Source organism: Panthera tigris, chromosome C1 (assembly GCF_018350195.1).
Source record: "Panthera tigris isolate Pti1 chromosome C1, P.tigris_Pti1_mat1.1, whole genome shotgun sequence".
Taxonomy (NCBI): Eukaryota; Metazoa; Chordata; class Mammalia; order Carnivora; family Felidae; genus Panthera; species Panthera tigris.
The window spans coordinates 15,790,340-15,807,593 of record NC_056667.1 but is presented as its reverse complement, the minus strand read 5'-3'; the positions used below and the strand labels follow the sequence as shown (position 1 = coordinate 15,807,593).

At 43.0% G+C, this 17,254-nt stretch overlaps 1 protein-coding gene across 4 annotated transcripts in view; it reads left to right on the top strand.

Annotated features, from left to right (window-relative positions):
- Nucleotides 1–16,111, top strand: part of USP48 (ubiquitin specific peptidase 48) — an 89,370-nt gene extending 73,259 nt beyond the window's left edge. For all 4 annotated transcript variants that reach the window (XM_007083823.2, XM_042993895.1, XM_042993894.1 and 1 more), the window contains 6 exons: nt 248–352; nt 5,515–5,670; nt 10,472–10,597; nt 11,978–12,026; nt 14,472–14,498; nt 15,569–16,111. In XM_007083823.2, coding sequence (XP_007083885.2) covers nt 248–352; nt 5,515–5,670; nt 10,472–10,597; nt 11,978–12,026; nt 14,472–14,498; nt 15,569–15,591 — 486 coding nt within the window. In that variant the 3' untranslated portion in view covers nt 15,592–16,111. The remainder of the gene's footprint in view (nt 1–247; nt 353–5,514; nt 5,671–10,471; nt 10,598–11,977; nt 12,027–14,471; nt 14,499–15,568) is intronic.
- The last annotated feature ends 1,143 nt before the right edge of the window (nt 16,112–17,254 follow it).

Here is a 17,254-nt window from a genome sequence, read left to right as displayed (position 1 = left end):
ATAAAGCCCCCACACCATCCAAGGCTTGCCCTGCAAGGTTCTGACCATCTCTCTCTCTCTCTCTCTCTCTCTCTCTCTCTCTCTCTCTCTCTCTCTCTCCCTCCCTCCCTCCCTCCCTCCCTCCCTCCCTCCCTCCCTCCCCCTCTCCCCCTCTCCCCCTCTCCCCCTCCTTCTCTTCTCTTCTCTTCTCTTCTCTTCTCTTCTCTTCTCTTCTCTTCTCTTCTTTTCTCTCTGTGTTTGCATTCAGGTGATGAAGGATTCAGTTCCGGAGCTGAATGTGAGTAGTTCTGAAACAGAGGAGGATAAGGAAGAAGCTAAACCAGATGGAGAAAAAGATCCTGATTTTAATCAAGTACGTGTTGAAGCTGCTTTTCATTGTCCTACCTTCAGCTTTCCTGAAAGCAGCCTCTCCCTGCCCCTGGACATATGTCTGTACCCCGTGTGGGACATTGGTTTCTTGGCCTCCTTTTTTGCCCTCTTTTCCTCACTTTGGTGGCACACAGTAGTGGCCCTGATTTCTCTCAAAATCCCATGAACTGCATTATTCCAGAATTAATGTATTTGTTGCTATTAAGTAACACAGGCTAAGATATAATGATCAAATCGTTAGCTGGAAAAGAAGACTAAAACAAGACACATATCTTGGTGTGTTGCTTAATCATCGAATCTTTAAGTATGAAAAAATTAACTCCATTTCCCTCATTACAAACAAAATCAACCATGGTCTTAGTAATTGAATTTATAGAAGAGATTTCTGGGTTTCTAATTAAGGTGTTAGTAAAATGACCAGATCAGCGTTAGTCTTTCTTATTTCCTTGTGACGAATTTAATGTTTTTCTTTTAAAGTTTCCTGTTTTGTGTGTATTCTGTTATAATGTTCTATCCTGCTTATATTCTGCATGTTCATAGTGACATTGGAGAAAAGGGTATTAAGAACGGGGAATAACTTGGGAATATGGTTGATATAAGGTGTAGGTAAGTTTCAGCTTCCCAAAAAGTCAAGACTACTGAGTTCCAGGGTATTCTACAGATACCTTAAATTCATGGAATTTCTCCTTAATTACAATTAGTTGTATCAGCTGAGATATTCATTTTTATTTGTTTATTTTTTGCTGCTAAAATAGAGTAGCCAAACTATGTTTAACCTTCTCCCTAAAGGAATACAAGTGTTAGACTCTCCATCAGCTACATCTGTTAACAGAGTAGAAATATCTGGACACACTGATACTTGACTTCATTTTCACCATAAGAAAGTCAGAAAAGCCCTGTTGGCTGGAATTTTGGTCTCTTGCAGGGAATGTTACTTGTAGTTTTCCACCCGGCACAGAGAGAGATCCACATTTTCCCCTCCTTGCTCCCGCTCCTGAAATGCCGTCAATACCTGTCAGAGAACCGTACTGGGACCTTGGGTCCCACCCTGCTCACCTCGGTTAGCCATTCTGTGAGGCCAGTTTGTGTTTCATTCGGTCCACATCAGAGGGCCCCTTGCTTCAGAAGGAGCCAGACCCATACATTTTACAGGAACGCCGCCGATTTGTTTTGTTTTGACGGGACATTGTAAACACTGTGCTTACTCGTATCTTTGTCGATGTAGGTCTTCTGTTTCTTGGGATGGCTTTTGAGACTATCTCTTGATTGGAGTTTGCAGACCTATCTTTGTGGTTAACTCCTAACCGTGTTTGTCATCAACTCTTCTCATGTCCCCATCGCCTCGTAGAATCCATCTTGCAAATCCCACACCCACAAACTAGTTTGTTTGCTCACTTTAGTTGATACATTAAAATTGCATGCTTGTGGAGGGCAGTGAACATCTCGATCCAGCCTCAGGACTCTAGTTTCTTTCATTGCTTGGCTGGCAGTACTATATCGTTTTAATGATTGTCTCTTGGAAGTGTGGTTTTCTAATCAGTTGGGAATCTCCTTCTTTCCCAAATCTGTTGTCGCAGACTCATTTTCTGAATAAAGAGATAAACTTTGTCAATTAGTTTGTAAAGATAGATATGTAAGTTCATATTGTCTTTAGTTTCTGTTATTTCAAGCTTTGCTCTTCAGCCTGAGTTAATTTCGAAATCTCTTTACATTTTCAAGTGATTTAGAATTTTGGGAAGCCAACGTTTCTGAATGTCTAGTTTTATTCATTGTGGTTGTAACCACAGCACTTTCTAAAGAGTGGATGTGGAATTACTCTTCTTAGTTGTGGATGACAGCGGATTTCGTATTTACAAATATGACAGAGAATGCTGGGAAACATCACTTTTTACGCTATAATTTTTTTTTATGTATACATTATAATTTTCTTCTGTCTTCCCTCTCCTTGTTTGGATATTGTCATACTCTGGAATGTTTTAAATATTTTTGACCCTCAAAAAAATGTAGCCTTCCTTTTGAAAAGAGGAGATGGTCCCAGAAGAATGGCAAGCTTTTCCAGACCTTCAGGGTCCTCAGACATTTTCTTTGTAATGTATTACAGTTCAGTACAGATAGCTTCTGTAATTACGGTTTTAAATCCCTGTAATAGGAAATGATGCATCTCTACTTGTCCTTAATGGGGAGGAACAAATCCTCTTTTTTCCCCTCTCTAAGCTAGATCAACCCAGTCCCTTTGACTTTGACCTTTTCTACAGTTCAGGTTAATAATGCACCCAGTGTCAGATATCGCTTAGGTAATTGAAAGCCATCTAAAACCAGTGGGCTGGTTTTTGTCACATAGTTGGATTTAGATTCTTTTTTTTTTTTTTTTTTTTTTTTGAAAAAATAATTCTGGGAAAAGCTTTTGGACCCATTTAAAATCAGAGCCATTAAAAAATATATCTAGCCTAATGCCAAGGGATTTGTAATTTGGTTGTGTTTTGTATTTCTAAAGTAAAATTGGATACGTTGTAGATATTTTTATCCTTCCTAATTTGGAGAATTTAGGTCCACCTTCATCTTTCGTTTCTGCGGATGAGATTAAGGAAAATGTTTCATCAACTTTTAAGTTATTATCTTTCAGTGTTTTTATTTATTTTGAGAGAGAGCATGTGCACACGTGAGCAGGGGAGGGCAGAGGGAGAGAGAGACAGAGACCCAAGCAGCCTCCGCACCGTCAGCACAGAGCCCCAGACACAGGGCTCGATCTCCGCAACCCTGAGACCATGACCTGAGCCAAAATCAAGAGTCAGATGCTTAGCCAACTGAGACGTCCCGGTGCTCCTCTTTTTCCTTAACTCCACTTGCCACATAACTTAAATGAACACTAGAAAACATTTTTTTTTTTTTTGAGAGCCACAGAGCGTGTGCAGGGGAGGGGCAGAGACAGAAGGAGACGCAGAATCGGAAGCAGGCTCCAGGCTCTGAACTGTCAGCACAGAGCCCACCGCAGGGCTTGAACCCAGAACCGTGAGATCCTGACCTGAGCCAAAGTCAGACACTTAACCAGGCGTCCCCCACATAACTTGTTAACGAATGTTAGAACCACCTGTGTATCTCTGTAGCCTCGGGGCTAGAGCGAAACCTGGCTTTGCGTGGAGCCCAGCCAGCAGGTGTCACTCTGAGCCAGTGCTCTTATTTGCTTTGTAAATCCCGGGATCTCTGTTAGTAATGAGTGTGTGGCATCTGTGTCCATAATGGCCCCTGATCCACTCTGCTCATGCGCAGCTAACACTCAGTGACAACTGCAGAAACCAGAGCCAGGGCCTGGGGCTTACCTCATCCGCATTTAATTAAAGCGGGGGGAAAACTGTCTGAGGAATCTTGTGCCTCTCACTCCTTGGCCTGGTTAACAGAAGACTGTTGACTCTTAGCCTCCTTATGAAGTGTTCATGGGGGTGTCGTAGAAAGACATTTGGCTCTTATCTATCATTTTTCTCTTAAGACTGGCGCATTAGGAATTCTGGATCCATATGTATGTATGTATGTATGCCTGCATATTTTGCCCAACTATCTTTCGGTAAATAGTATCTGTCATGCGTTTTCACCCCTAAATACTTAAATCAGGGGTGCCTGGTTGGCTCAGTTTGTTGAGCATCTGACTCTTGATTTCAGCTCAGGCCATAATTCCAGGGTTGTGTGATTGAGCCCTGAGTCGGGCTCCATGCTGAGCATGGAGCCTATTGGTGATTCATATTCATTCTCTCTCTCTCTCTCTCTCTCTCTCTCTCTTTCTCTTTCTCTCTCTCTCTCTTTCTCTCTCTCTCTTTCTCTCTCTTTCTCTCTCTCTCTTTCTCTCTCTTTCTCTCTCTCTCTTTCTCTCTCTCTCTTTCTCTCTCTCTTTCTCTCTCTCTTTTCTCTCTCTTTCTTTCTCTCTCTCTCTTTCTCTCTCTCTCTTTCTCTCTCTTTCTCTCTCTCTCTTTCTCTCTCTCTCTCTTTCTCTCTTTCTCTCTCTTCTCTCTCTCTCTCTTTCTCTCTCTCTCTCTTTCTCTCTCTCTCTTTCTCTCTCTCTCTCTTTCTCTCTCTTTCTCTTTCTCTCTCTCTCTTTCTCTCTCTCTCTTTCTCTCTCTCTCTTTCTCTCTCTTTCTCTCTCTTTCTCTCTCTCTCTTTCTCTCTCTCTCTCTTTCTCTCTCTTTCTCTCTCTTTCTCTCTCTTTCTCTCTCTTTCTCTCTTTCTCTCTCTCCCCCCACCCTCCCTTGCTCTCTCTAAAATTTAAAAATACATACATACTTAAAGCAGCATATAAGTAAGGCAGTGTCCTATTGCCCATACTCAGAATTTTCCAGGTATCCCAAAGATGTAAAATAGTATTTCCTCCTCCAAGCAACCGTCAGGGTGTATGTACATTGTATTATAGCTAGAAGGCCAGTCCTACCTCCTTACCCCCTTTCTTTTCCTCTTTGACCTTTAATGTCGTATAGATTGTCCCTGATCCTTGATCCAGCTGATCGCCCCCATACATTATTGATTTCAGTTTGTTTCTCTGGTCTCTGTAATTTTTGTACATTGGAAATCAGCTCTCAATGTTTGATTAGATTCAGGTCTAAAAATTTTCACAAAGATCTTTCACAGACAGAGCTCTTTCTTGATCCCATCAAGAGGCACAGTGTGTCCCGTTTTTAGTCAAACCAAGTTGATGTCTTTATTAATACTGTCTTTTCTTTTGAACGTTCTCAGCTGTTTATACTTAGCTTCCTCGCCTTCTCAAAAGAAATCGTGTAATACAAACATTACGATTCAGGTTGTTTCTGGATTAAATTTAGTAATCTTAACGTTTTTTAGTTTATCACGTGTGTTTTTCTGATTGAAGGTTCAAACGTACCATTTTGCTTTTAAATGTTCTCATTGTAACTTTTTGAACAAAAACAAAAACAAAAACCTGCCGCTTACGTGCAGTTACTGGTATATCTCACACATCCTCTTTTCCAATTTTGTGTGAGCCTACTAAGTAAGGATTTGGTGAGTTTCTACTCATTGTTGACACTGAATTTCAAGTGGTTAAGGGACCAGTAAGTAAATTGCTTTTGTCTGTCTGATGAACTTTATGAGCATGGGTCACACAGAGCGGATCATCTCAGTGCTGTTTGTTCTGGATTTTTATTCTAGAGCAATGGAGGGACGAAGCGGCAAAAGATAACCCATCAGAATTACATAGCCTATCAAAAGCAAGTCATTCGGCGCAGTATGCGACATAGAAAAGTCCGTGGTGAGAAAGCACTTCTTGTTTCTGCTAATCAGACACTAAAAGAATTGAAAATTCAGGTGAGGAAAATACAAGGTTGGTTTAGAAGGGACCTTCCTGCGTTCCTGCTTTGCCCTGTGTTTATGTATGTCTCTGTTTTCTTTCAGGGTCGATCCTCCTGGTATTAATCCGTTGATTTTCTTTTGATTTCAGAATAACGCCTGAATAAATTGAATAATTGAATAATATATTCAATAAATTGAATAATAAATTTCAATAAATTGAAATAACTCTTTTAAAAAGTTTTCAAAATAGCCGAGGTTTGAAAAAAAAAAAAAAAAGGTTTCAAAATAGCCGAGATCTGGTGCACCTGGCTCGCTCAGTTGGTGGAACATGGTAACTCTTGATCTCGGGCCATGAGTTCAAGCCCCCGTGTTGGGCGTAGAGATTACTTAAAAATAAGTTAAAATTTTTAAGAAGCCACACAAAATACCCAAGAATCTTTCTTTCTGTGAAGGTGAAAGTGGTTTGGATTCTGAAACCGTGGGCAAGTTCTGAGTAGCTTATGGGAAACACTGAGAGCCCTGTAATGTGCTGAACGCGGAGGTTGTTCAGGGGTAATTGTTCCCTCACTTTACTGTGCTGTATGTTTTCCTTTGACCACTTGATAAGTATTTGAGCCAGTTACCAGGATCTGCTGTGAAACTTAAGGGGAAATAAAAGGCAGCTACTGCATCGTTTATTCACTTGGGTGAGCCTGGAACTTTTTTACCACAATATTTTTGGTGTCAGATAAGTCTACTTGATAGAATTTTAAAGTTACCTCTCTTTATAGAGTGATGTTTTCCAAATGGGTTTTTAAAGATTTGTTTTAGATTGTTTTCGTCTCCGTCTCACTCCCTCGTGCCCCCCTCCCAAAAGCAAGCATTGTTGAGTGAATGCTGTGTAGGCATTTTGAAAATCCTAGATGATTTTGTTATTTCTTCGTATCAATACTAAAATACTGTAAATGAGTGGTATGTCCCAAAATCTAGGCAAGAGGCTCTGATAAGTTCAAGATGCCCGTGAAAAAAAAGAAAAAAAAAGAAATCTGGCCCCTAATCGGTTTCAGACACTGATATATATCCAGAAAGTCGACCAAATTTCCCTCTTTGCTGCTTTCATGTGGCATAGTTTACTGGTTCTGCGTTTTTTCTTGCTGCTGATATTTATCATTGTAATTGAGGCAAAAATACAGGCTTCCTTTGAGGGTGTTATATGTTCCAGATTGTCCTGGGAACAGTATTTCCCTTAGTTGAACCCATGGCTCTGAAAATAAACGTGTTGGCATAATATCTTTACTCTGTTATTGTACCTTTTACATCTGAGAAAGCCTGTTTCTGTCACCGGCTTTTTGCCTGTCAGTGGTAAACCTCGAACATTCAAAACCTTTAAATTACAAAAAGAGCCCCTGTGGATAAAGACATTTAAAAAGCCTGTGCTGCTTTTATTATGGACTACCATTTTTGAAGAACAAATCAAAAGTCAGCAGAAATAACCTCTGTTTAGGAACATGTTACCTGCACGGAGGAGCTGTTAGAAGCCACCAGCGGTTCAGATGAAACCCCCAACGTGCTCTTCTCCGGTGGGTCCTTTGCAGTGTCCTTCCTCCCCCACCCGGGCTTTGAAGCCGCCGTGATCCAGAGTCAAAGGAAAGGGCAGTGAAATGTAATTTCCCCTTGCTGCTCAGTGGTGGTAGCTTTGAAAGCCTCCACTAGATGTGACCTTTTGCCTGGCAGCCTGGCCAGCACTGGGGTTTGTGGTGGGCACGAGTGTGGCCCTCAGTTAGTGGTGGTGGGCGTTTTGTTTTGTTTTTAAAGTATGTAATGCCTCTTTTACGTTTGATGGAGCCTTTCCTCATGGAGAGAGTACATTTCCAAGTTAATAGGATGGCATCATTTGTAAAATTGTAAATGTTTTATTCTAGACATCCGCATTTAGTGTTGCTTAAAACCTTAAGAAGTTTGTCTTGCCTGATGATTAATTCAGCCACCTCTGATACCGTAAAGTAAATGGAATTACAGTCGGTTCATCTCCCTTTGCAGAAGATGTTTGGTGTTCGATTGTATCATTTCATTTTCCCGCAGACACGTTTTGAGCAGTCGCGCTGCCTGCCTTAGTAAGGAGGAAACGGTGGTGCCGAGGATGGATGGCTGCCAGGTGAAGCCATCGCCCCTGCGTTTCCTTTAGGCTACACACCCTTGCGTCGTAGCAAGTAGCGCAGGGTGGCTTCCCCTTAGGACAGGGTTTGTTCCCCTTAGGACAGCATATGGTTGTTCCTCGTATGCTCCATAGATTAGGGATGCTGCACCTATGTAATATATGTTATATTTTAATGTTTATTCATTTTTGAGAGACAGCACAAATAGGGAAGGGGCAGAGAGAGAGATGGAGACACAGAATCCAAAGCAGGCTCCGGGCTCTGAGCTGTCAGCACAGAGCCTGACGCAGGGCTCAAACTCAAGAGCTGCGAGATCATGACCTGAGCTGAGACGCCTGAGCCACCGAGCTACCCAGGCATCCTGCACCTATATACTATTAAATTATACTCAGGCATTTTTACGGCTTGTGCATTATTGTGCCAAAGGCCTCCGTGCCCTTGATTGGCTTATTCCCTTCTTCTGAAGTAGAGTGTGCTCTTTTCACTAGCAAACACTTGCTCATCTTTCATGGCACCTCTCCTACAAACCTGCCTTGGCCTCCAGCTGTAGAACCGACTCTTCTTGTCCTCCATGCTCCCCAGATCTGACATGTACCTTCTGCCACCAGCCCTGCCATGTTCTGCCCTCACTCTCTGAACGCCTCCCATGTGGGGTTCCTCACTCAATGTTTGTTATTTCCCGCACTGAACGAAGCATTTGACTCATGGTGGCTTCTTAATAAAAGCTTCATTCGTTGTTAAGTGTCCTTGGCCATGTGCTCAATACATAAAGTCCTGAGCATCCACCCCTCAGTGAGGGTGCTCGTGTCTGGATGTGTTTGCTTTGTCCAACCTCACGGGGCTGGTGCAAAGACGCTCAGTATTCTGGGATACCAGCAGGCGTTCCTACAGTCGAGCAGCTGTAATGTTGCCCACATTAAGTTCGTAATGGACACCTCCATTGTAACTCTGCTTTCTTCCTCCCGATTCCTCTTTGGTAACCTGGTTACCTCTGCCTGATTCCTGTGTGCTGGGCTGGCTTCGGTAGAAGTGACCTATTAGTACTTCTTACAAGAAATAGGCTTATTGATTTAAAGGCAGTTGATTGATGATGTCAGTGCATGTTAGCCACAGAACCATCTGTGTTGTCTTTTTTTTGTTTATTTTGAGGGAGAGAGAGGGAGACAGAAAGAAGCCCAAGCAGGCTCCACGTTGGCAATGCAGAGCCCGACACGGGGCTCAAACTGACCAACCATGAGACCGTGACCTGAGCCTAAGTCAAGAGTTGGATGCTTAACCGACTGAGCCACTCAGGCACCCCACAGCCACCTGTTTCTCAGAAGCTTGTGTCCTTTTGAGAAGTCCAGTTAAGATTCAGGCCTAACATGGAGGAGGCCCGTGTTGTTATCCTTGTTCCTAATTTTCTGTATGCCATAATTAAAATCACTTTTCCAGTCACAGTTTTCTTGTCTTGGAATGCTCTTGGGCCCTATTATACACACGATTGTCTCAGGGCTTCTTCATCTTTCCAGATTCAGAGAGTAGAGTAGCGTGCATATAAAGGTTAGGATGGTTTTCCCTTACCATCGTTGATATTGGTAATAAACATACATATAATAAAACATTCACTTGCGTATGTAAGTAAGCTGCGAAGCATAATAAAATGAATACTCTTGAATGCACCCTCCAAGTTACAAATTAGAACATATCATTGAAGGTGCCCATGTGCTCCTGTCCAAGGCCAAAACTTCTTACCTGCCCACTGGTAATTACTACCCAGAAATGATAAAAAAAAGAAGACATTTTTGTGAATTTGAAAAAATGCTTAAGTATTATGCATAGTAGTCTTTCTGAATTTATTTAATGTTTTAATTTTTTTTTTTTTTTTAATTTTAGAGCGAAAGTTGGGGATGCACACAGGGCATGGGGGGAGAATCCCAAGCAGGCTCCACACTCTGCACAGAGCCTGATGTGGGGCTTCATCTCACAACCCTGGTTATCATGACCTGAGCTGAAATCAAGACTCAGACATTCAACCAACTGAGCCATCCAGGGGCCTCTGAATGTACTTAATTTTTTAATAATTGGCTAGAATTATGAAGGGGTCCTTTCCCTTAAGAAATTCATATTTTGGTTCCTAGAGGCAAGACTATCTAAGAATATACAGCAGTCCCAAGGGTGAATTATGTAGTCCAGGCTTGCTAAAGAAATTAGGACAGAAGGAAGAATCCAGATGGCCTGCTGGTTAATTTAAAGATGGTCTTAGGAAAGAATTTTGACTTGACTGTTAAAAGGACGTGTGACCTGGGCATGAGGAGAGTGACTGTCACGTCCTGGCTGAGGCCTTAAAACCAGAGGAGCTACCAGCCTGGTCCACCTGCTCCTTTGATTTCCCCACGCCCCCTCCTTCGGGGAGGCAGCAATGCGCAGAACAAAAGCGTCCGTGGGTATAATTGTTCTCTACCAGGCTTCCTAAGGATGTTCTCAGATAGGCTAGGACTCTAGTCTTCGTAGGAGTGGAGCCCGTGGGCTGATTGCAAGGAGTAATAGCTTTTGTACTCTGAGGACTTTTGTTTGTTTGTTTGTTTGTTTGTTTGTTTGTTTGTTTGTTTGTTTAAAGTATCCATGTATTCATTTATTCCAGTAGGGTGTAAGTCTCAGTATTATTTGCCTCATATACGCTTTCTTTTATATTGGCACAGATCATGCACGCGTTTTCAGTTGCTCCTTTTGACCAGAATCTGTCAATTGATGGAAAGATTTTAAGTGATGACTGTGCCACCCTCGGCACCCTTGGCGTCATTCCCGAATCTGTGATTTTGTTAAAGGTAGGTAACGGCTCCTTACGTAAGGAATTCTAGAAAACTTTGATGACCTGTCCCCACAAGCGACAGTGGTTAAGATCGCCTCTGGTCCTCGGGAGGCTGTGCCAGTAAGCGACTGGCCTCCAGACGCTCCCACTCTGGCTCAGCTGCACAAGACTGAGTGGAGATCAGAACATCGCTGGTTCTTGTGGGGTTTTCATCATTTTTGTTAAAAATAATATAGATTTAAGCCTCCACCCAGACTTCTGGATCAGCAGAATTACTTAACCATACTTGTATTAAACCATCCCCTCATTTCCTCTTGGCTCAAAAGTACCAGCCACTCAAGCAGGGAAGCAAATGTAACACGTGAGGCTCGGCCACGATGGTCTAAATGCTTCTGGTTGACTTGGGATTTTTGTCCAGGGCATGGAAATTGGCTTCAGGTACAGTAGATAGGAGAGGTGGAAAGTGTTTTGCAAAGGCAGGGTCCTGAAGAGTCCTTGAACTGCCTCATTAGCCCAGTTCTGTCCTTACCCTCCTCTAAGGGGTGGGTTTTGTCCTTTGCCTTTGCCTCTTTGGTTTCTCAGTGGCCAGAATCATCCCCACTGTGGCAAACAACCACTGCGTCACCCGGTAGAGTATTTGTATTTGTTCACTATTTTGAACTGTGAGATACATGCTTGTATCTGGAGCCTCAGTCCTGGTGAGATACAGTTGGGCCCTGGAAATGAAGGAGGAGGCCCATGATACCCACTGCTCCACGCACTCCTACCGCCTGCCCATTCCCTGTTTCCTTTTTGCTTTTCTTTCAACCGTAGGTTCTGTGGAATTATTCTGAAAACCTAGAATTGCCGAGCCCTTAAGGACCCTAGGTCTAAAACCCTTGAAATGGCCCATCTTATCAGAGGACTTGTACCTTGGACGATCAGCTAGAGTCTGTGCTAGCCATCAGCCTCAGGGCTGGCTTCTGTCCTGAAAGGGGAATGGGTGATTTCTTCCTGCTGCCGAGGAGGAACAAAAATGTCTTTCTCAGCTAACTTATTTTTTGGAGGACCAGTCTGACCTGGTTTCCACCAGCTCCCTGTCACCATCACCACTGGCATCCTAACTCACATTCATTCATTTTGTGCTTAGTAACCGCAGGGGAATAGATTTCCACATGAGAAGGTGTTTTTAAGAGCAGTTAACCAGTGTCACATATAATGTATGGTTTGGGAGTGATGAGTGTAGACCCATCGTCGGAGGCGGGGACATCCTTTGTTAGTCCTGGACACGGCCGCCTCTCTACCGGACAGCGCTTGTATCTGTGTCCTGTAGCAAAACACCGGTCGACACGTGGACCCGCCTTCCCTGTGGTGAGGATCTGCCCTGGTTTTCACTTGTCTTCGTTGGTTTTTCTAGGCCGATGAACCGATTGCAGATTATGCTGCAATGGATGATGTCATGCAAGGTAAAGACACGTTTGTTTTAGGAATTTAAGTTGCTAGAAGGAGAGGTAATTGCACCTGGTGAAGTTTCCATCTACACTGCTTTTACTTTTCACTTTGAAAAAGTTTTACGTGTTGTTAGGGTGGAATCTTACGTTCTTTCTCCCGGAAGATCATAGAGAAGGGCGTGTGCAAAAATTGGGCAAATGGAAAGCTGAGAACAGAGTAGTAATGATTTAGCTGAGCTGAGGAAACTGAAACACGGGTAAGCCTGGCAATAGAAAAGGTCAACCAGAAGCAAAGTTAATTCTGATTGTAGAGCCTCAGACAGATGCACAGGAGACCCCAGGCACTTCGACAGTGGGAGTGAGGTCAGAGCCTGAGAAGAGGAAACTATGTAAGAAGCAGTAAGACAGCGCAAGCCCCTCCTCTGGAGCCTTCCCCGCCGGGACGTCACGTGAGCAACGAGGATGTGTTTCTCAGCTCTTTGAAGGCGAGAATGAGGCTGTTACATAGCAGACAGGGAGAACACCCCTGTCTTTGTTCAGATGCTGGCAGCTGCCTCTGCCTCCCACACAGGAGCGATGAGCTAAATCGCACTCGGGGGACACTGGCCAATTCAAAAAATCACCTACAGATAGGTATTTTTTTTAAGTGCTTCATCTCCCAGTAACCCTTCAGTGAGGCCCACCAGTGTCCACTGACCAGTCCTCATACTTCACTAGGGATAAATGGGCACCTCCAGACCAGACAGTGGAAGAGTGAGGGTCTGGGACGAAACGGTGTCCATGAAGAGCCTCAAGAAAGGAAGCTAAATGAAGCAGTCCATGCAGGAAGCAGAAGAAAGCTCAAAAATTAACTATAAATAATACAGAGAGACCACATAGCTAGGGACTATATAAGAGAAACGTTAAGAGGACAGAAAGGGTTTCATGAAAATATAGAATGATCGTACCAAGGATCCGATGCAGTAAGTGAAATTCTAGGGACTCGTGAATCTAAAAGCATCCAGAGATACGGGAGGAAAACAAATCCCCTTCATAGAATAAAGAGTCATAAAGGCCAGTGGATGGAGCTGTGCCCACAGGATTCTGAGGAAAAGTGAGTTCTGATCCAGAATTCCACAACTAGACAGATTTTGTTCTTCCCTCGCGTTTGAGGCCCCCAAATATTTCTCTCTCAAATATCGTTTGCCAATACACTGTGGACGGGTGTGCTCTTCGTAAACAAGAGTGCAAGTCAAGAACGAAGTCGGTGGTGGAACCAAAATCTAGGGATCCAACAGAGGAAGACAGCCCTAGAAGACGGGAAACCCCAGAAGAGAAGCCCTGCGGTCAGCGGCGAGCACCCCCCAGTCCAGATCGGAGCAGGGAACACAGCTCCGGCAGAGCGTGTCCACGGGGAAGAGTGGAAGTGACGGAGGGCTGTCTTGAGGTTTACAGGTCTTCCAGCGTCTGTATGCAGCAGTTACCACCCCCAGAAAGGTAAAGTCATACCAGACAGGAAGTATGACCAAGGTGCACTGAGGGATTCAACCGTGAGCACTTGTTACTGGAGTGAAAGGTGATGTAAACACTGGACACTGACTGGCTTCACAACAAAAAATACCACTGTCAGGAGGGGACATGGGTTAGGGGGCAGGTGGTAGACCAACTAAATCTTTAGTGTTCATTGAGGAAGTTGTTATATATTATTTATCTAATGTTACGAAATAATAATACAGTTGACCTTGAACAACATGGGTCTGAACTGCCAGGTCCACTCCCACATGGGCATTTTTAAACAAGTGTATGTGCGGCACCATAAATGTATTTTCTCTGCTTTATGATTTTCTTAATGTTTTTTCTCTAGCTTACTTGATTGTAAGAATGCAGTATATAATGCATATAACATACAAAATATGTGTCGAGTGACTGTTTTGGGTGAAGCTATCAACAGAAAGCCGTTAGTAGTTAAGTTTTGGGGAGAGTGCAGAGCTCTGTGTAGATTTTCAGTCATGCTGTGGGTCAGTGCCCCTAACCACTAGTTGTTTACGGGTCAACCGAATCAGCCTATCATCTGGAAATAGAGACCAGGAGAAAAGGCTACATGAGTCTGAAGTGGTTGCTTCTCGAGTGTGGGAATGGAGGGAAGGTGAGAGAGACACAGCATCTCTCCAAGGGCATCTGTCCCACGGTTTTCTCCAGGCCCCCCCTGGAGTCCTGCAAAACTTGGCTCTAGCTGCAGCCATTGTTCTACTGTATTTGACTTGTGTGTTGCTTTGATAAAAGTAAAAACAAAGAGAAAGATCATCATCTGATTATTCTCACCCAAAATTTCAAAGGTAATCATTATGGGTGAGTAAAGTAATTAAAAGTTATTTATAAACTTTTTTTTGTCTTTAGGCATTGCAGTAATTTAGGCATTCTTGTCTGTCACGACCGTGTTTTCATTTTGGAATTCTTTTTTCTCTCTTTCTTTTTTTCTAGTGTGTATGCCAGAAGAAGGGTTTAAAGGTAAGTTACATTTGTCATGTTTTGTTCATGAATGTCAGAGTCCTACTGTAATTTTCTCTTAAAGCGAAGGCTGTAATTTGATTTTAAAATTTAATCCAATATAGTCTCATGACTGAAATTAATTTTAGTTAAATGCATTTTTTATTCGGGCTTCTTCATTATCTTTTTCAGCACTCAGGCCTCAGCTACGGCCTGTGTGTTCAAAGTCTGTAGTGCCAGATGTCCATTTTGCTTTCTCTTTCTCATTTGGAGGGGCAGGTGGGTGGGGAGGTTGGGGTAACGGTTAGCTGACGGCATTTATATTTACCTTTCCCCGTTCCTCCTCTCAGTCCCACCTTGGAGCAAAACATTTCGTGTGTGACTGATGAGAATTAGAGGGAAGGAATTTGCTGAATTCTATCCAGTTCAGTGAAAAGGTTTCATTCATCCATTTAGAATTCAGGCATTTCTTGGATTACGACTTTGGATGGAGACACAGCGGTGTCTTGTCACATCATGGCCACTGTTAGTTGTGTATATACCGATAGTATTTATTAATTCATCAAATACAGATCTTTGATATTTACAGATTGAGCCTTTGCCCTTCTGATTCCTTTTGGCCTACTCCAGAGGTCTGTGGCAGCTTGTGATTTTTTTTTTTTTTTTTTTTTTTTTTTTTTTGCCTCGGAGTGAGTTTAATCAAACACCAGGGGTCCTTTGCCGAAACAAATAAGTGAGCAAAGCTACTGGCCTTAGTAAAGCCTTTCTGTCAATGCAGCTTTGTTGTCTACACGTTACTACACAAAGAAGTGGTCAAAACAAAACAAAGCAAAAAATGTCTTTATGAGAAATGGCCATCAAATGAAAGCATCAATAAAATGTGATTAACTTGTGCGAAGATACCGCGTAGGAAACACATGGCTTTCAACTGAAACGTGGTTTAGCGGAAAGCCTGGAGTCTGCTGCTCTGTTCTTACCCTTCACCATCCAGGGGCTGCTGTGCTCACTCATTAAATTGGATATTCCCTGGTGATGATGCGTTCTTCATTTTCAGTTCACAGCTCTACCTCCACATGTGTTTCTTTTCCCAGGTACTGGTCTACTTGGACATTAATCTTTTGGACACTTGCTGACTTCTGAGAAATGACCAGAAGGGAAGAGAGACGTTTGACATATGTTAGGGCATTAACGAAAAGATGGATTTAAGAATTAAACCATTCTGTGACTCTTCCAAAAGGCAGAGAACTATTCTGAAGTGACTGTCCCAAATGCCTTATGTCAAATAAAGCAGATTGCACTGACGGACATCAGACTTGAAGGAAATGTTTCAAATTTTATATTTAAGAGAGGGTGGCGGGCGGGGCAAGTAAAGACGGAACCGGTTTAGTAGCAGTAACAGTAAATCATGTTTACATATGAGATTTATAGTCACGGGAGGGAATAAAGTTCTGTTATATTTCCCTGCTCGCACTTCATACCAGATGCATTGGTCCATAAAGGATTTGTATCACAGTAGATGGGACAACATTCTGCTCTGAACTAAAAAGTAATTCTTTAGAGACATAACCTGCTTACCAATACCTGTCTTTGATTCATATTTTACTTTGAATAAAGCATGAAAGTGAAGAAACTTGCCTTAATTGTGGAAAAGTGTCTTCAGATTATCCTCCTCTGTGTCGGCTCCCACACTACCCGCTGCCCCCTGGTCTCTCCTAGTGTCGGGTCAAGGAGGAGGCACCTCCGTGTCTCCTGCAGTGAGCGAGGGATCGGGTCTCAGTTTTGGCTTCAGTGCCCTGGCTTTCGTGCACACAGAAAGGATGGCAAATGTTTGTTACCTGTGACAGCACCTTCCTCCAATCTTGCCGTCGTTCAGAATTTGGGAAATCAAGTACATCTTGCACTTTAGAAAACTCTGACCACACCCTACCAGAAGAGTAAAGTACCATTTGGATAACGCAAGGTTTTTATAGACATGTGTTCTTTCCGTTCTCCAAGTCTACTGTTTGTTTCTTGGATCTCGCTTCTCTTTTTGAAAGCATTCTTCCTGAAATGCCCAGAAAGGGCATTTAGATCATTTTGTTTAAATAAGACAAAAAAAACATATGGATGGGATGTGTCGTTTCATCCATTTCCGGATTACTGTTATTAACTCATAACCAAAACAACATTCTTAAGAATATTGAGGGGTTTTAAAATGGGACTTAAGACAAGTTGGTTTCGCTGTTTTCTGTTGAGTTGTGTATGTGCGTGTTCGGGGCCAAGATGCTGACTCCTGCGTGTCTCTCGCAAACACTTTTCGAGGCTTCGGTTCATGACAGGTACCCCGCCCCCCTTTGTTTTACGCACAAAAATTTAAACTCAGATAATGGATGAGGGAGGCAGGTTTCAATTTGAGGACCAGCAACCTTGGCAGAGCCCTTTTGAATAGCTCTTTTTATCAGAATAATATGGCTCTTTGGTCAAATTATAACTTCTTATTTTTCCCGTTTGCTATGTCTCCAGTCTGTGCCCCCTGAGGAGGCGGGGGCATTTAACGAGCCCGTGTGGGAGAGTGAGAGCTCCGCACAGGACCCTTGAAAGCCATCCTAGGAACCAGACGTCCCCGCGTTGAGCTCTGTCAGCACAGGGGCGGGACTCGGGGGTTGAGATCATGGGTAGCTAATTGGGTTTTAGATCCCAGTCTTTTATTTCACTCCAAAAGGGAAGCTGGAGCATCAGTGTATTAATACACAGAGCAACGTATTCTTTCCCAAGGTAAAGACTTGTCAACAAGTTCC